The following is a 19,504-nucleotide window of genomic DNA, read 5'->3' as shown; positions in this document are numbered from 1 at the left end:
TGCTGCTCCTGCACCCATGCCGCTTGATCTCTGCCCGCCGCCATCTTGTTTTTTCTCCCTTGCATTTTTCGCTGCTCCAAAAACGCTTTTTTGACTGCTCCGCTCCTGGTCCAATCCATATACTATGGGGGTGGACCTTGCTATCACCTTTCCACACTGCAAGTCGTCGAAAAATTTCCGTTGGGGCTCCTCTGGAGAGCCCAAAAGTCCGTTTTAGCGGGAACCGCCGAATGTGCGGCTTAGCTCCGCATAGCCACAACCGGAAGTCAGCACTGCTTCTCACGGTTCCGAGAACCTGTGTTCAATCCGGCCGCGGGTCACACCCATGTCTGCATGGGTTTTACCCCCTACATCCCGGGCAGCACGGTAGCATTGTGGATAGCCCAATTGCTTCACAGCTCCAGGGTCCCAGGTTCGATTCTGGCTTGGGTCACTGTCTGTGCGGAGTCTGCACATCTTCCTCGTGTGTGCGTGGGTTTCCTCCGGGTGCTCCGGTTTCCTCCCACAGTCCAAAGATGTGCAGGTTAGGTGGATTGGCCATGATAAAATTGCCCTTAGTGTCCAAAATTGCCCTTAGTGTTGGGTGGAGTTACTGGGTTATAGGGATAGGGTGGAGGTGTTGACCTTGGTTAGGGTGCTCTTTCCAAGAGCCGGTGCAGACTCGATGGGCCGAATGGCCTCCTTCTGCACTGTAAATTCTATGATAATCTATGATAATCCCAAGAAAATGTGTAGGGTAGGTGAATTGGACTCTCTAAATTGCCCCTTAATTAGAAACATTCAAAAATATATATAAGCGATCATCTATTCACAACAATGAGTCTGAAATTTTTGAAAAGCAATTCATCTCAGTTGGGTAAAAAATTTATTTTCTCTGCAGTTTCACGGTTCAATGGCGCTGACATACCCAGCATTCACTTCGGGTGTGCAAGTACGCTATTCACTCCACAGGAGCGAGCTGCGCAGGCGCAATGCTGGGCTGTATGTGGAGCATGCGCAGTGTCACTTTGCTCGGGGCCCTGTGCGTGCGGGAGACGGTTTTCTGAACGGGTGAGAGTCGGTGGGCCGGAGGGAGGAATGGAGCCGGGAGTGGGGTTGGAGAGGGAGCGGAGGCTTCATAAACACCCAGTGCAGGTCTCACAACCTCAATAAGAACCGGAGGCCCCGGGTTTGGAACGCCGAGGCTTTTCCCCATGAACAGGCCCAGGTGACTGGCCGCCACTAATCAGTGGGGAGTGAAGCGCATGCGCCGTTATGTGACGCAATAGTGTGGGCGGGGCCTCGGTCCCGGTGGCCAGGGGAGAGTCTCCTTTGGGACCTCTCTGTTCTCAGAGCTGGATTCATGTGGACGCAGAGGCGACACTGGTTCAGGTGGCGATGGACATCCTGGTGCATCCTCAGCCACCAAGAGTAATTATGCAACATGTCGAGGATTTGAAAGAGAGAAACATGCTTCAATTTGATCCATTTTTCTTTCTAAGGCATCGAGGTGTCGCCCAATTCAAAGCAACATTTGACACTGAGCCACACAGGGAGATATCAGAGCAGGTGGACAAAAGCTTGTACAAGGTAGGTTTTAAAATAGGCAAGTAAAGGAGTGAGCAGCGGAGGTTGAAGGAAGAATTTCCAGAGCTTGGCTATCAGGCAACTGAAAGAACAGCCACCATTCATAGAGTGATTAATATTGTAAATGCTCATGACCATAAGATGTAAGATGCAGAGCAGAAGTAGGCCATTCGGCCCATTGAGTCTGCCCTGCCATTCCATGAAATCGTGGCTGATCTGATCTCCTCAACTCCACTTTCCCGTCTTATCCCCATAACCTTGATTCCCTTCCTGATTAACAATTGTCTATCTCAGTCTGCGTCCAGAATTAGATGAGAGCAAACATCTCGGCGGCTGCCTGAGATGACAGAGATAGGGAGACACAACCCTGGAGGAAAAGGTGCTTCTTTAACGGGAAATTTTATAGGTCAATGAGCCAGGGGTGATGGGTGACCACGTCTTGGTGTGAATAAGCAAGAGTTTTGGATTCACTCAATATTACAGGGAGGTTGAATGTGGGAGGTCATCCGAGGGTGCGTTAGGTTAGTTGGGTCTAGAGGAAATAAAAGAATGGATTGGGCAACACAGCAGCACCAAGTGGCCAGCACTGTGGCTTCACAGCGCCAGGGTCCCAGGTTCGATTCCCCGCTGGGTCACTGTGTGTACGGAGTCTGCACATCCTCCCCGTGTTACTGGGTTATGGGGATAGGGTGGAGGTGTTGACCTTGGGTAGGGTGCTCTTTCTAAGAGCCGGTGCAGACTCGATGGGCCGAATGGCCTCCTTCTGCACTGTAAATTCTATGATAATCTATGCTAAATTGCCCTTAGTGTCCAAAAAGGTTAGGAGGGGTTATTGGGTTACGGGGATAGGGTAGAAGTGAGGGCTTAAGTGGGTCGGTGCAGACCCGATGGGCCGAATGGCCTCCTTCTGCACTCTATGTTCATGTCGGCCAGACCAGGTAAGGATGGCAGATTTTCTTTTCTATTCATTCACGGTATGTGGGTGTCGCTGGCTGGGCCAGCATTCACTGCCCAACACTAATTGCCCTTGAACTGAGTGCATCTCAGAGAGCATTTTAAGAGTCAGCCAGTTAACTGTGGATCTGGAATCACATGTAGGCCAGACCAGGTAAGGATAGAAGATTTCCTTCACTGAAGGACATGAGTGAACCAGATGGGTCTTTATAACAATCGACAATTGGCCGAGCAAGCCACTCATTTCTAGGGAAATTAGAGATGGGCAATAAATGTTGGCCCAGCCAGTGACTCCCACAAATGAACAAAATCAAATCCTGGAGACTCCAGTCAGTCAATCCGGGAGAGTTGGCATCCTGTCCAGGCTCGCAGTGCCATCATGGTCATCAGTAGACTTTCAATTAATTAAAATTTTACCTTCAGCCTTGGTGAGATTCATGCCTGGATCTCTGGAAAATCATTAGGACAGTAAAAACAATTTTTGGGTCTCTGAAAAAAATAGTTGGCCCCTCGAGCCTGCTCCTTACATACAAACTAGGAGTCGGCGCCTCGAGATTGCTCGTTACATACATACTAGGAGTCGGCTGCTCGAGCCTGCTCCTTACACACAACCCAGGAGTCAGCCCCTCAAGCCTGCTCCTTACACACAAACTAGGAGTCGGCCCCTCGAGACTGCTCCTTACACACAAACTAGGAGTCGGCCCTCGAGCCTGCTCCTTACACACAAACTAGGAGTCGGCCCCTCGAGATTGCTCGTTACATACAAACCAGGAGTCGGCCGCTCGAGCCTGCTCCTTACACACAAACCAGGAGTCGGCCCCTCGAGATTGCTCGTTACATACAAACCAGGAGTCGGCCCCTCGAGCCTACATACAAACTAGGAGCCGGCCCCTCACGTCTGCTCCTTACATACAAACTAGGAGCCGGCCCCTCGAGCCTGCTCCTGACACACAAACTAGGAGCCGGCCCCTCGAGCCTGCTCCTTGCACACAAACTAGGAGTCGGCCGCTCGAGCCTGCTCCTTACACACAAACTAGGAGCCGGCCCCTTGAGCCTGCTCCTTACACACAAACTAGGAGTCAGACCGTCGAGCCTGCTCCTTACACACAAACTGGGAGTCGGCCCCTCGAGCCTGCTCCTTACACACAACTAGGAGCCGGCCCCTCGAGCCTGCTCCTTACACACAACCTAGGAGTCGGACCCTCGAGCCTGCTCTTTACACACAAACTAGGAGTCGGCCCCTTGAGCCTGCTCCTTACACACAAACTAGGAGTCGGCCCCTTGAGCCTGCTCCTTACATACAAACTAGGAGTCGGCCCCTTGAGCCTGCTCCTTACACACAAACTAGGAGTCGGCCCCTTGAGCCTGCTCCTTACACACAAACTGGGAGTCGGACCCTCGAGCCTGCTCCTTACACACAAACTAGGAGTCGGCCCCTTGAGCCTGCTCCTTACATACAAACCCGGAGTCGGCCCCTTGAGCCTGCTCCATCATTCAAAAATGTTAACCTCCCTCCACATTCCTGCCGACCCCGATACCTTTCACCCTCTTGCTTATCAAGAATCTATCCATCTCTGCCTTAAAAATATTCAAAGACCGAGCAGCACGGTGGTGCAGTGGTTAGCACTGCTGCCTCACGGCGCCGAGGTCCAAGGTTCGATCAAGGCTCTGGGTCTCTGTCTGTGTGGAGTTTGCACATTCTCCCCGTGTTTGAATGGGTTTCACCCCCACAACCCAAAGATGTGCAGGTTGGGTGGCTTGGTCACGCCAAATTGCCCAATAATTGGAAAAAATGAATTGGGCACTTCAATTTATTTTTAAAAAAATATTCAAGGACACTACTTCCACTGCATTTGAAGGACGGAAGTTCCAAAGTCATAGAATCCCTACAGTGCAGAAGGAGCCCATTCGGCCCATCAGGTCTGCACCAACCCTCTGAAAGAGCACTCCACCCAGGCCACCCCCCATCCCACCCACTCCATCCTCATAACCCCACCCAACGTGCACATCCTTGGAGACGAAGGGGCAATTTAGCATGGCCGATCCACCGAGCTTGCACATCTTTGAACTGTGTGAGGAAACTGGAGCACCCAGAGGAAACCCACACAGACATGGGGAGAACGTGCAAACTCCACACAGTCACCCAGGGTCGGTATTGAATCTGAGTCCCTGGTGCTGTGAGGCAGCAGTGCTAACCACTGTGCCAATCCCTGTCTTGCAACCCTCAAGAGAAAAAAAAATCCTTATCCCCATCTGAAATAGGTGACCCCTTATTTTGCAACAGTGACCCCCTTGTTCCAGATTCTACATCCTCTACTCTCCACATCCACCCTGTCAAGACCCCTCAGGATCTTATATTGTTCAATCCAGGCTTTACCCAAAACTTTAAATCTGTGTCCCGACTGCTTGTACGATCAGTGACTGGAAACAGAGTTTCTTAGTCCACCTGATGGAAACCTGGCATAATCTTGTGGACCTGAATCAAATCTCCCCTCAACCTCCTTTATTGGAACCATTCTGGTGAATCTCCTCTGCACCTTCTCAAGAACCTTCACATTCTTCCTGAAGATGAACACGCTTGAACATTGTCGAAAACAGCTTCTTCCCCGCCGTTACCAGACTCCTAAACGACCCTCTTATGAACTGACCTGATTAACGCTACACCCCCGTGTGCTTCACCCGATGCCGGTGTCGATGTAGTTACATTGTATACCTTGAGTTGCCTGTTATGTATTTTCTTTTCTTTTCCTGTACTTAATGATCTGTAGAGTTGCTCGCAGAAAAATACTTTTCACCTTGGTACACGTTACAATAAACAAATCCAATCCAATGAAGAGTGGTGACAAGAGCTTTATAAAGATTCATAATATATAATTAGAACCATAAAATTCCTACAGTGCAGAAGGGGGCCATTCGGCCCATCGACTCTGCACCTATCCTCTGAAAGGGCACCCTGCCTAGGCCCACACCCCTGCACTGTCCCTGTAACCCCATAGCCCCACCTTATCTGCACATCCCTGGACACTGAGGGGCAATTTATCAAGGCCAATCCACCTACCTTCTCTTCTTTGGACTGTTGGAGGAAACCTGAGCACCGGGTGGAAACCCACGCAGACACAGGGAGAAAGTGCAAACTCCACACAGACAGTCACCAAGGCCGGAATTGAACCCGCGTCCCTGGTGCTGTGTGGCAGCAGTGCTAATCACTGTGCCACCAGAAGCATAGTTTCAGTATTAATATTACTCTTGATGAAGCTCAGATCTACTCTCTTAATATGTCTTGTAGATATACAAAATCCATCTTCACCTCTTTCTCGCTCCTCCCAAAGAGGCCAGTTGTGTTTTTACAACAATCCAGCAGTTTTCATGGTCACTTTTTCCCAGTGCCGGCCCCACAAATGACCAGATTCATTCAGCTCAATTTTACAACCTGCCTTTGTGTTTCTGTGGGTTCTCTCTCACTCCCTATTTATTGTTTTCAATCAGTTTCACAGGGTGTTCGAAGGGGAGGCTTCAAGGTCCGGAAACTCAAACCAAGCATCACATCAGGATCTGACAGAGTCCTCAATTTATCATATCCTGAATATCATCGTACTTTGAACATGGAAGGAAAAAGCATCGTCCACAGTGGGGAGAAACCGTACACGTGTTGTGTGTGTGGACGAGGATTTGCTCGATCATCAGGCCTCACAAGCCACAAATGCAGTCACACTGACAAGAAACCGTGGAAATGTGCAGACTGTGGGAAAGGATTCACTTCCCCATCCAAGTTGGAAACTCATCGACGCAGTCACAGTGGGGAGAGACCATTCGCCTGCTCCAAGTGTGGGAAGGGATTCACTGAGTCATCCGCCCTGCGGAAACACCAACGTATTCACACTGGGGAGAGGCCATTCACCTGCTCCAAGTGTGGGAAGGGATTTACTTTTTCAGCCAACCTGCGGAGACACCAGCGAGTTCACACTGGGAAGAGGCCATTCAGCTGCTCCATGTGTGGGAAGGGATTCAGTGATTCATCCACCCTGCAGAAACATCAACGTATTCACGCTGGAGAGAGACCATTCACGTGCTCTCAGTGTGGGAAGGGATTCAGTCACTCATCCGCCCTGCAGACACACCAGCGAGTTCACACTGATGAGAGACCGTTCCAATGTTCAGACTGCGGGAAGTTCTATAAAGGTTCTGGGGAATTGATGCGCCATCAACATGTTCACACTGACGAGAGACCGTTTAGGTGCTCTCACTGCGGGACTGGGTTCAGGCGATCAACTCAGCTCACTGAACATCAGCGAATTCACACTGGGGAGAGACCATTCACCTGCTCCAAGTGTGGGAAGGGATTCACTCAGTCATCTGCCCTGCTGAGTCACCAGCGAATTCACACTGGGGAGAGGCCATTCACCTGCTCCAAGTGTGGGAAGGGATTCACTCAGTCATCTGCCCTGCTGAGTCACCAGCGAATTCACACTGGGGAGAGGCCATTCACCTGCTCTCAGTGTGGGAAGGGATTCACTCAGTCATCCAACCTGCTGAGACACCAACGTGGCCATAAGGAACCACAGTGATTGGATTTTGCTGTTCCTCACATTCAGGACTGAACCATGTTCATTTGGGTCTCTTTCTGCTGATAACAAACTCCAGCCCATTTACAGGGGCTAAAAGTCAAATAAAGTTGATTTGTGTTAAATACCTCTCTGACAAAAGTTAGATCCTTTTGAAGTACTCTCGCTCTTCCCTGTCTCTTCCATCCTCACCTCCAACAAGAAGTGTGAGGCGCTTGTGGAGCATCTTTGTGACTGAGATTGAGTAAATCCGATCAGCTGCCTCTGCTGCTTCCCTCCCTCCCACGAGCCCACCGGACCAAACTGTCTCTAAATTTAATCCTTTCCCGAGCCCTGAACCCACATCTTTCTCTAGTTTCTCTCCCATCTCCCCTCATGCCCTCTCAGAGCTCATCTTGTCCATGCGACCCAGCTCCCGCTCCATCGACCTTATTCCCACTGAGCTACTGATCAGCCAACTACCCTGTGTCCATGGATATTGTCAACATTTCTCTCTCTTCTGGTACTGTCCCTCTGTCTTTCAAATCTGTCATCATCAACCCCTCCTCAATAAAACAAACCCTTGACCTGCCATACTTATAAATTACTGCCCCATCTTCAACTTCCCTCTCCTCTCCAAACACTTTGAACATGTTGTCACGCCCAAATCCTTGCCCATCTTTCCCAGAACTCCCATGTTTGAATCCCTTCAATCAGGTCTCTGCCCTGTCACAGTGAAATACAAGAGACAAACAGAATCTTACCCGGAGAGAAAGACAGACAATCCGGGAGCTTGGATCCAACACCGATATGTTCAGAAGACTAGAAGCAAGGGTAGCAGCACAGTCATTATCGAGAGACAACAATACCTGCTGGAGACAGACAGACAGACAACTAAACAACACAAATCGCAACACCAAGCTACCTAGACCAATATACCCGAGACAGGAAGGAGAATTGGAGACGGACTGGAAGAACTCAGACTTCAGACACATTAACCAAAAACAGATGGAATATCTGAGGGGACAACAGGGAGAACCAAGGAGGTTCCACCTGTTGCCTAAAATACACAAACATATAATGTTTATTATTGTCACAAGTAGGCTTGCATTAACACTGCAATGAAGTTACTGTGAAAAGCCCCTAGTTACCACACTCCGGTGCCTGTTCGGGTACACAGAGGGAGAATTCAGAATGTCCAATTCACCTAACAAGCACGTCTTTTGGGACTTGTGGGAGGAAACCGGAGCAGCCGGAGGTAACCCATGCAGACACTGAGAGAACGTGCAGACTCCGCACAGACAGTGACCCAAGTGGGAATTGAACTCGGAACCCTGACACTGTGAAGCAACTGTGCGACCCATTGTGCTACCGTCAGGAAAATGCCACCAGACACACCCAGCGGATCAGATTGAGAGAGAAAATCCTACAGAATCATAGAATTTACAGTGCATGAGGAGGCCATTCGACCCATCGAGTTTGCACCAACCCTACAAAAGAACACCCCACCCAGGCACACTTTCCCTTCTCTCTCCCCGTAACCCCACTTCACCTTTGGAACTAAAGGGCTATTTCTAGCGTGGTCACACTTGGGAGAGACCATTCACCTACCTTGTGTGTGGGAAGGGATTCACTCAGTCTACCCACCTCACTTCACACCAACGTGTTCACTCTGACACAAGACCTTTTAAATGTTCCGCCTGTGAGAAGAGCTTCAAAGGCAAAATGGATCTGCTGATTCACCAGCACAGTCACACTGGAGAGAGGCCGTTCAACTGCTCTGTGTGTGGGAAGCGATTCACTCAGCACTTAAGCAAGGAGTCAGGAGGGCTAGAAGGGGTCACGAAAAGTCATTGGAAAATAGGGTTAAGGAAAATCCCAAGGCTTTTTCCACGTACATAAACAGCAGGGTAGCCAGGGAAAGGGTTGGCCCACTGAAGGATTGGCAAGGGAGTCTATGTGTGGAGCCAGAGGAAATGGGCGAGGTACTAAATGAATACTTTGCATCAGTATTCACCAAAGAGAAGGAATTGGTGGATGTTGAGTCTGGAGAAGGGTGTGTAGATAGCCTGGGTCACATTGAGATCCAAAAAGATGATGTGTTGGGTGTCTTGAAAAATATTACGGCAGATAAGTCCCCAGGGCCTGATGGGATCTACACCAGAATACTGAAGGAGGCTAGAGAGGAAATTGCTGAGGCCTTGACAGAGATCTTTGGATCCTCACTGTCTTCAGGTGATATCCCGGAGGTCTGGAGAATAGCCAATGATGTTCCTCTGTTTAAGAAGGGTAGCAAGGATAATCCAGGGAACTACAGGCCGGTGAGCCTTACGTCAGTGGTAGGGAAATTACTGGAGAGAATTCTTCGAGGCAGGATCTACTCCCATTTGGAAGCAAATGGACGTATTAGTGAGAGGCAGCATGGTTTTGTGAAGGGGATGTCGTGTCTCACTAACTTGTTGAGTTTTTCGAAGAGGTCACAAAGATGACCTACCCTGCAGGTAGGGCAGTGGATGTTGTCTATATGGACTTCAGTAAGGCCTTTGACAAGGTCCCTCGTGGTAGACTCGTACAGAAGGTGAAGTCACACGGGATCAGGGGTGAGCTGGCAAGGTGGATACAGAACTGGCTAGGTCATAGAAGGCAGAGAGTAGCAATGGAAGGATGCTTTTCTAATTTGAGGGGTGTGACTAGTGGTGTTCCGCAGGGATCAATGCTGGGACCTTTGCTGTTTGTAGTATATATAAATGATTTGGAGGAAAATGTAACTGGTCTGATTAGTAAGTTTGCAGACGCCACAAAGGTTGGTGGAATTGCGGATAGCGATGAGGACTGTCAGAGGCTACAGCAGGATTTAGATTGTTTGGAGACTTGGGCGGAGAGATGGCAGATGGAGTTTAATCCAGACAAATATGAGGCAATGTATTTTGGAAGGTCTAATGCAGGTAGGGAATATACAGTGAATGGTAGAACCCTCAAGAGTATTGAAAGTCAAAGAGATCTAGGTGTGCAGGTCCACAGGTCACTGAAAGGGGCAACACAGGTGGAGAAGGTAGTCAAGAAGGCCGGGGCATTGAGTATAAGAATTAGCAAGTCATGTTGCAGCTGTATAGAACCTTAGTTAGGTCACACTTGGAGTATAGTGTCAATTCTGGTCGCCACACTACCAGAAGGATGTGGAGGCTTTAGAGAGGGTGCAGAAGAGATTTACCAGAATGTTGCCTGGTATGGAGGGCATTAACTATGAGGAGCGGTTGAATAAACTCGGTTTGTTCTCACTGGAATGACGGGGGTTGAGGGGCGACCTGATAGAGATCTACAAAATTATGAGGGGCATAGACAGAGTGGATAGTCAGAGGCTTTTCCCCAGGGTAGAGGGGTCAATTTCTAAGGGGCATAGGTTTAAGGTGCAAGGGGTAAGGATTAGAGTTGATGTTCGAGGCAAGTTTTTTACACAGAGGGTAGTGGGTGCCTTGAACTCACTGCCGGAGGAGGTGGTGGAAGCATGGACGATAGTAACATTTAAGGGGCATCTTGACAAATACATGAATAGGATGGGAATAGAGGGATACCGACCCAGGAAGTGTAGAAGATTGTAGTTTAAAAAGTGCAGAGGGAAAGGTACAAACATCACCAGAGATTGACTATTTTCATGTACTGGAATGTACCTGGATGTCAGATTATTTTTTAAAGTATTTTTTTCATGAGATGTGGCCATTCCTAATTGCCTGAAGACCATTTCAGAGTCCAGCACCTCACTGAGGGTTCGGCCAGACCAGGTAAGGACACCAGAATCATTACTGAACCAGATGGTAACTCAGACCAGCTTCCATTAACTGAATTTAAATTCCTCCAGTGACTATGATGGGGTTTGAACCCATGTCCCCAGAGCATTGTCCTGGCCGACTAGCCCAGTGACTTTACCCCAGCCCATCATCTCCCCCTGATAGATTGATCTGTTCTATTGAACTATACCCAGGCTGAGTTATTCCAATTCCCGTTTGATGGTGTGACTTTTCTCTTTTATTCCAAGTAGGACATACAGAGACACAGGTCCAGGTATTTCCAATCAGCTCGGAGATAACTCCCTCATTTCCCATTCCCAAGAATTTTATTTTGAAACATAACAGGTGGGATTTTCCGGTCGCACTCCTCCACCTTACCAAACTCCCCAAGCCCAGACCGGAAAGTCCCGCCCAAGGTAAAGGACCTTTAAAGGGGCGGCCCGGTAGCACAGTGGTTAGCACTGTTGCTTCACAGTACCAGGGTCCAAGTTCGATTCCCGGCTTGCGTCATTGTCTGTGCGGAGTCTGCATGTTCTCACCGTGTCTGTATGGGTTTCCTCCGGGTGCTCCGGTTTCCTCCCACAAGTCCCGAAAAACGTGCTGTTCGGTAATTTGGACATTCTGAATTCTCCCTCTGTGTACCCGAACAGGCGCCGGAATGTGGCGACTAGTAACTTCATTGCTGTGTTAATGTAAGCCTACTTGTGACTAAAGATTATTATTTAAAAAATGTTCCAGCAAATTTTCATCCCGCCCGCGATGATTCCCGCAGCCGGAAATATGACCCCAACAAATGGGATGAAGCCAAATCTTTAAAAGGCAAAGTCGTTATTTCAAATCATTGCCGTGCTGTCAGGGGAAAGGGTTAACTTCTCTGCTTGTTTACAAAAGGGAAGAGGAAACAGTCACAAAGCTTTCCACAGCTTGTGAGCTCCGAAACATAACTTCAAGGCTGAAGTTTATATTCAGAGATTGAAACATTTTAGTGCCTTTTCCATTTGTACCAGTAAATTGTGATTCACACTGAAAGGTTTACTTTCACTCAGTAATTAGAACATTTCACTTTCTCAGCACAAATGCTTTAGGTCAAATCCCAATTGTTTTCTTCCCTTGTAGCTGGTGTGTGGAGAAGATCATGTTCACTGTAGATCTGTCAGCACAGAAACCGCACTGTGCTTCTGGATAAACTCAGTCTGCAAGTAGATGAATCTGTTAAACATCACCCAAGTGAAGGTCTTCCCCTGACTCTAAGGAGTGAGATGTCCCTGTAGTTGGTGCTGTCTCCTCTGTCACTGCTGTTTTTATTGCATCACACATGTTCCGTGGACCAGTCTCACAGCCCAAAAGGGGAGGGCAGGAAGGTGTGACAGTCGATGGGACTTTCCGTGTGTGGGCAGTTCAGCTGGAATTCCATCCTTGCTGGGCACCTTGCTGTTTGGTCAGCAATCAATGGCCTTTTCCAGCTCAAATGACGAGAGTTCCTTGTCCAACTCAACCATGATAGGAAGCTGTAGGAGAGTCAAACAGAGACTGGGAGATGCCCTTCTCACAGGGATACAGCTCACTGTTGTGTTCAACCCAGCTCCTCCTCACTCTCTCACCATGACTGACACTGAGCATGCTCAGAGCACACACCCACACTGCACCTGTGCACTGGCCTCGTACACTCACTGATCGGGAACTTTCTGCAGCGTGGGGGATTCTGGGTAACACAGCCGCCATAGAGCAATTAGTAAACAGGAAGATTCTATTTCCCAGTTAGCAAAACAGAAGATCCACAGTTAGGCAAGATGCTGGGCATGAAGCACAATGAGAGTTTTGGATACTTTATTTAATACAGAAGCACATTATTCTGATATCACTTAGACATGGGCAGCAAGCAGACTGATCTACAGTATGTACAGTATTTACAACACCTGGGACACGTTAAATCAAAGAATTTAGAATTTACATTGCAGAAGGAGGCCACTCGGCCCATCGACTCATCTCATCAAACCAGTGATAGATTTAGTTTACTGTTCATAATTGTGACTGGGTCACTCACGATTCATACAAAATGCAAATCCCCAGGTTTTTTGACCCACTCCCTCCAGACTTGTTTTCACTCCAAGGGTCTTGACATCTGCCTTAATCTTTATCCAGCCATGTATGTTCAGCTCACACTGCCCAACAACCAGCCTCTCCTGCACTGGGGCACAGGGTTTCCATCACCAAAAATCTGTCCTGGTCCACGCACATCGACGCTACCACCAAGAAAGCACAACAGCGCCTATACTTCTTCAGGAAACTAAGGAAATTTGGCATGTCCACACTGACTCTTACCAACTTTTACAGATGCACCATAGAAAGCATCCTATCTGGCTGCATCACAGCCTGGTATGGCAACTGCTCGGCCCAAGATCGCAAGAAACGTCAGAGAGTAGTGAACACAGCCCAGTCCATCACACAAACCTGCCTCCCATCCACTGGCTCTATCCACACCTCCCGCTGCCTGGGGAAAGCGGGCAGCATAATTAAAGACCCCTCTCACCCGGCTTATTCACTCTTCCAACTTCTTCGATCGGGCAGGAGATACAAAAGTCTGAGAACACGCACAAACAGATTGAAAACAGCTTCTTCCCCGCTATTACCAGACTCCTAAATGACCCTTTTCTGGACTGACCTGATTAATACTACACTCCTGTATGCTTCACTCAATGCCTTTGTCTATATATTTACATTGTGCACCTTGTGTTGCCATATTATGTATTTTCTTTTTAGTTTACTTTCTTTTCATTTACAAAATGATCTGTTTGAGCTGCTCGCAGAATAATACTTTTCACTGTACCTCGGTACACGTGACAATAAACAAGTCCAATCCATATCGAGGGAGTAATCTGCCTCTCTTGCATTGGTGCTCTGCATTTCCCTCATAACACAGAGGCATAGAAAGGTGACAGCACAAAACAAAGGCACTCAACAAATTGTACCTGTGCCAACTTTCTGCAACTGTCACAATCCGCTGTCATTGGCCCTGAACTCTGCAGATATTTTTCTCCTCAAAAGATACGAATAGATGAGCAAGGAGCTGGAGTTGGCTATTCAGCCCAGTCTGCTCCACCATTTAATAAGGTCATGGCTGATCTGATAGTAACAGATAGTTGTCCAATTCTCTTTTCAAGGCATCAATTGAATCTGCCTCCACCACATTTTCGAGCAGTGCATTCATGATCCCACACGCAGCACAGAATGTTTTTCTTCACATCATATGACATCGGAACAGAATTAGGCCCATCGGATCGGCTCCGCCATTCAATCATGGCTGATATTTTTCTCATCTCCATTCTCCTGCCTTCTCCCCATAACCGCTGATCCGCTTATTAATCAAGAATCTATCTATCTCCATCTTAAAGACTCTCAGTGATTTGGCCTCCACGGCATTCTGTGGCAAAGAGTTCCACAGATTCACCACCCTCTGGCTGAAGAAATTCCTCCTCATCTGTTTTAATTCCTCATCATCATCTGAGGAAGGAACTGTGCCCTTAAAGCTAGTGAGTCGAAACAAACCTGCTGGACTTTAACCTGGTGTTGTAAGACTTCTTACTCTGTTTTAAAGGATCGCCCTTTAGTGTGAGATTGTGTCCACTGCTTCTACTTTTTCCAACTAGTGGAAACATCTTCTCCATGTCCACTCTACCCAGGCCTTGCAGTATCCCATAAGTTTTAATAAGATTCCCCCATATCCTTCTAAACTCCAACAAGTACAGACCCAGAGTCCTCAACCGTTCCTCATACAAATTCTTCATTCCAGGGATCATTCTTGTAAACCTCCTCTGGACCTTTTCCAAGGCCAACACGTCCTTCTTAGATACGGGGCCCAAAACTGCTCATAATATTCCAAATGGGGTCTGATCAGATCCTTATACAGCCTCAGAATTACATCCCTGGACTTGTATTCTCGCCCTCTTGACATGAATACATTGCATTTGCCTTCCTAACTGCCGACTGAACCTGCACGTTAACCTGAAGAGAATCTTGAACAAGGACTTCCAATTCCCTTTGTGCTTGTGATTTCCTCAGCATTTCCCCATTTAGAAAATAGTTTATGCCTGCTTCGAAAGTCCATAACCTCACACTTTTCCACATTGTATTCCATCTGCCACTTCTTTGCCCACTCTCCTAGCTTTGCTCAGCATTGCTTCTTTTTATAATCACTTTAAATGAATGCCGTCTGTTTATAATCTTGCCCTAAATATGACTTGCTTGATCAAAGGTCAATTGCAGATCCTTAGTTTTAATGTGGGCAAGTGCCTTTCCATTTGAGAACTGTTCAATAAAGTTATTTGAATTATTTGTAGCTAGGGCAGCACGTGGAGCAGTGGGACTACAGCGCTGAGGAGCCGGGTTTGAAACCTGGCCCTTGGTCACTGTCCGTGTGGAGTTTGCACATTCTCCACGTGTCTGCATGGGTTTCACCCCCACCACCTAAAGATGTGCAGGTTAGGTGGATTGGCCACGCTAAATTGCCCCTTAATTGGGAAAAAAATAAGAATAACTGGGTACTCTGAATTTATTATTTTTTTTAAAAAGGATTATTTGTAGCTTCCCCACCAATCAGTGACCTTATTTTTATCGGGAATTAACTGTCGTGTGTTTCGAACCTCTCCGTATCTAAATTTCCATTCACCATTTTTCTGTCCACCTGACCCAGTCCATGGCTTTCTCCCTCATTGTCTAAAACATATCTGCACCTTTTGTGTAATCCTGGTGCATACATTTAAGTCTAAATCATTGATATATACTGGAAACTGTGGAGCCCCACTGGAAACAGACATCCAGGCATCATTCAGTCCTGGATGTGACTAACAGTAGCAACAACAGCTGAATCTAAACCCTGCTGTTGCCTGTGAACTTGCTGATGTCTGTTCAGGTTGTTTGACTGAGTGAATCTCCTCCCACACACGGAGCGGTTGAACAGCCTCTCCCAAGTACCGCTCCCACGTTTGGGTGACACAGTAGCACAGTGGTTATGACGAATGTGATATAAAATAGTTACTTTAGGGATATTAGTTACTGTAATGTAGAGATAGGCCAGTCTCATTCTGGTGAGTTCACAGACAAAGGATTTCAGACCGCATGGCAAAGCAAGGAGGAGGTGTGTCCACCATAGGGGGAGAAAAGGATGCTGGTTAATAGGGGCCAGAGGAAGGGATTGGAAGTGAGCCAATCAGAATGTCTGACTAGGTCAGGAGTGGTATAGGATGACCTATGGGAATCGTGTATGTGAAACTTGATACCATTTGAATTGATTTGCAGAGATCCCTTTGTCTCTTTGTTCATTCGCTTTCCGGGGTGTAGGAGACTAGATGTGTGTGTCTTATGCCTCTGTGAAATGAATCAAGCTTGCAAGCTAAATAAAATAACTAATGCTGTACCTGCAAATCCATCTCGACTTTTATTGAGGCCAGACTGACGGGTAAAGAAATTTGGGATTTAACAGTTAGCACATTTGCTTCACAGCTCTCTTGTCCCGGGTTTGATTCCCGGCTTGGGTCACTGTCTGTGCGGTGTCTGCGCGTTGTCCCAGTGTCTTCGTGGGTTTCCTCCAGGTGCTCCGGTTTCCCCCCACAGTTCAAAGATGTGCAGGTTTGATGAATTGGCCATGATAAATTGACCTTAGTATCCAAAAAGGTTAGGTGGGGTTATGGATTAGGTTGGAGGTAACTTGGCTTAAGTAAGGTGCTCTTTGCAAGGGCCGGTGCACTCGATGGGCCAAATGCCCTCCTTCTGCACTGTAAATTCTATGATTCTGTTTCAGTGTGAACTCGCTGGTGTTTCCGCAGACTTGTTTTTCTTTTAAATCTCTTTTCACATTCAGAACATTTAAAAGGTTTCTGATCAGTGTGAACAAGTTGGTGTGAAGTCAGGTCGGATGACCGAGTGAATTTCTTCTCACACATGGGGCAAGTGTACGGTCTCTCCCCAGTGTGAACTCGCTGGTGTTTCAGAAGGTCGGATGAACATGTGAATCTCTTCCCACACATGGAGCAGGTGAACGGCCTCTCCCCAGTGTGAGGCCGTTGATGTGACATTAAATGCTTTTTACTTTTAAAACTCGTCTCACAGTCAGCACATTTAAAAGGTCTCTGATCAGTGTGAACAAATTGGTGTATCACAAGGTCGGATGAACATGTGAATCTCTTCCCACACACGGAGCAGGTGAATGGCCTCTCCCCAGTGTGAGTGCGTTGATGTATCAGTAAATTATTTCTGCTTCTAAAGCTCTTCTCACAGTCAGCACATTTAAACGGTCTCTGGTCAGAGTGAACCTGATGGTGAGTCCGGAGGTTTGACAAATCATTAAATCCCTTCCCACATTCCAGACAGGTGAATGGCCTCTCCCCAGTGTGAGTGCGTTGATGTGTCAGTAAATTATTTCTGCTTCTAAAGCTCTTCTCACAGTCAGCACATTTAAAAGGTCTCTGATCAGTATGAACAAGTTGGTGTGTCTGGAGGTGAGATGCACGAATGAATCCCTTCCCACACACGGAGCAGGTGAACGGCCTCTCCCCAGTGTGAGTGCGTTGGTGTGTCAGTAAATAATTTCTGCTTTTAAAGCTCTTCTCACAGTCAGCACATTTAAACGGTCTCTCATCAGTATGAACAAGTTGGTGTGTCAGGAGGTGGGATGACAGAGTGAATCCCTTCCCACACACAGAGCAGATGAACGGCCTTTCCCCAGTGTGAATACGTCGATGAGTTTGCATTTCAGACGGAGAATAGCATCCCATCCCACAGTCCCCACATTTCCACGGTTTCTCCATGGTTATTGACAGGTTACCAGGTGTAGGTGGGATGCAGATTTGCAGTCACTGTCAGATCAGCCGTGAAGTTATTAAATGGTGGAACAGGCTCACGGGGCTGAATGTCCAATTGCTGCTTCTTGATTCCTTTGGTGCGAATGTCCTTATGTCTCTCCAACTTGGATCATCAGTTGAAGCCTGAGTACGGTGTCTCCCTGATGTAAATGCTGCAATTTAATTTCATGCTGTGTGATTGGTTAAAGCTCAGTTCCAGCGAACTGTGGAAAATTACTTTGATGTCTGTGTCTCGGTGCTTTTCCAATCACAGTGATTTTTGAATTTTTTCCCGAAAGACAAAACAGACAAACATTTCTCCTTCCACGTTGAAAGGCCGGTCCTGATGAATCAAGTGACTGTCAGATCTCGACATGATGTTTACATCTGCAAATATTCTGTAAAAGGAGATTACATTGAATTACAGTGAATATATAAGACACAAACAGGCCATTCTGTCACAGATTCTGCTGCTGTCCTTACTCGGGCCCCACACCTCAGGAAGGACATACTGGCACTGGAGCGGGTTCAGCGGAGATTCACACGGATGATCCCAGGAATGGTAGGCCTAACATACGATGAAGGTCTGAGGATCCTGGGATTATATTCATTGGAGTTTCAGAGATTGAGGGGAGATCTAATAGAAACTTACAAGATAATGAATGGCTTAGATAGGGTGGATGTAGAGAAGTTGTTTCCATTAGCAGGGGAGACTAGGACCCGGGGGCACAGCCTTAGAATAAAAGGGAGTCACTTTAGAACAGAGATGAGAAATTTCTTCAGCCAGAGAGTGGTGGGTCTGTGGAATTCATTGCCACAGAGGGCGGTGGAGGCCGGGACGTTAGTGTCTTTAAGACAGAAGTTGATAAATTCTTGATTTCTCGAGGAATTAAGGGCTATGGAGAGAGAGCGGGTAAATGGAGTTGAAATCAGCCATGATTGAATGATGGAGTGGACTCGATGGGCCGAATGCCCTTACTGCCACTCCTATGTCTTATGGTCTTATACATCTCCGACTGTCACACCTATCAAATCTCAGCCTTTCAGCTGATTTTCGATTCCATTTTCTCTCATGTGCTTGTCCCGTTTCCTTTTGAAAACATCTCAGCAGTTTCCTCAACTCCTTCCCATGGTAATGAGTTGCACATTCTGAACATGTGATAAAAAATTTGTCCAAATTGCCCCCTTGGATTTATTCGTAACTATCTTGTAATTATGACTTGTTGTTTATTAATGGTCACTGATTTTGGACTCTCTCACATCGACCCCTCTCAAAAGTACTGATAATTTTAAAGAACTGATAATTTTAAAGATTTCTATCAGGCCACCGCTTAATTGGTTGTTTTCAATAGAAAAAAGGCCCCTCTCCATTTAATCTTTCCTGAGAGCTGTAATCTCATGTTACAAAAGTCATCACTGTCAATGCAGGATAGAAATCAACCTTTCTGTTGGATTGAGTTTTGTGGTAGTATGTATTAGGGGTCATGTGGGACTGGAAGCCCTAATGTCATTGGCTGACAGATCCCGGGTCCTGGTTGGCCGTTGAGCTCTAGCTCCGCCCTGAAGGCGGAGTATAAGAAGCCGGAGTCCTCCCCCGCAGGCCATTCTACTATCGAGCTGCGGGGGAACAGACATGCTTAATAAAGCCTCATCGACTTCACTCTATTCGTCTCACGGAGTCTTTGTGCGCTACAATTTATTAAGCGAGCCTAAAAAAAAAAAGGACTATGGAGCTCAGGATCATTCCGGAATGCCTGAGGATCAGCCCCCACGCAGTGAACGCGGCAGCAGCCTTCAAGCACTGGCAGACTTGTTTCGAGGC

At 47.4% G+C, this 19,504-nt stretch overlaps 2 protein-coding genes across 7 annotated transcripts; one reads left to right on the top strand and one right to left on the bottom strand.

Annotated features, from left to right (window-relative positions):
* The first annotated feature begins 1,005 nt into the window (after nucleotides 1-1,005).
* Nucleotides 1,006-7,207, top strand: LOC140421421 (uncharacterized). Of its 6 annotated transcripts, none has more exons than XM_072506106.1 (3): nucleotides 1,006-1,050; nucleotides 1,482-1,569; nucleotides 6,007-7,207. In XM_072506106.1, exon 3 carries the CDS (start codon nucleotides 6,123-6,125, stop codon nucleotides 7,083-7,085), a length of 963 nt encoding a protein of 320 aa, XP_072362207.1. In that variant the 5' UTR covers nucleotides 1,006-1,050; nucleotides 1,482-1,569; nucleotides 6,007-6,122; the 3' UTR covers nucleotides 7,086-7,207. The 6 variants fall into 6 exon arrangements, with proteins under 6 accessions (XP_072362207.1, XP_072362205.1, XP_072362208.1 ...); XM_072506104.1 differs by having other exon boundaries at nucleotides 1,482-2,504; XM_072506105.1 differs by lacking the exon at nucleotides 1,006-1,050 and adding an exon at nucleotides 1,074-1,207 and having other exon boundaries at nucleotides 1,482-2,504.
* A 5,368-nt stretch (nucleotides 7,208-12,575) lies between these two features.
* On the bottom strand, nucleotides 12,576-18,096 carry LOC140421427 (uncharacterized). Its single transcript, XM_072506126.1, has one exon. It carries the CDS (start codon nucleotides 17,647-17,649, stop codon nucleotides 16,627-16,629), a length of 1,023 nt encoding a protein of 340 aa, XP_072362227.1. The 5' UTR covers nucleotides 17,650-18,096; the 3' UTR covers nucleotides 12,576-16,626.
* Nucleotides 18,097-19,504: the final 1,408 nt, after the last annotated feature.

The sequence above is a fragment of the Scyliorhinus torazame genome, chromosome 5 (genome assembly GCF_047496885.1).
Source record: "Scyliorhinus torazame isolate Kashiwa2021f chromosome 5, sScyTor2.1, whole genome shotgun sequence".
Lineage (NCBI taxonomy): Eukaryota > Metazoa > Chordata > Chondrichthyes > Carcharhiniformes > Scyliorhinidae > Scyliorhinus > Scyliorhinus torazame.
Note: the sequence above shows the minus strand (reverse complement) of the source record. Positions and strands in the feature narration are given on the sequence as shown.

What these genes read in the sequence shown, in the direction of transcription:
- LOC140421427 (XM_072506126.1), bottom strand. Translation starts at nt 17,649, where the DNA reads ATGGAGAAACCGTGGAAATGTGGGGACTGTGGGATGGGATGCTATTCT.
- LOC140421421 (XM_072506104.1), top strand. Translation starts at nt 2,483, where the DNA reads ATGTTCATGTCGGCCAGACCAG. An exon ending in GTTCATGTCGGCCAGACCAG is followed by an intron (nt 2,505 to 6,006) that starts GTAAGGATGGCA and finishes GTTTTCAATCAG; the next exon opens with TTTCACAGGGTGTTCGAAGG.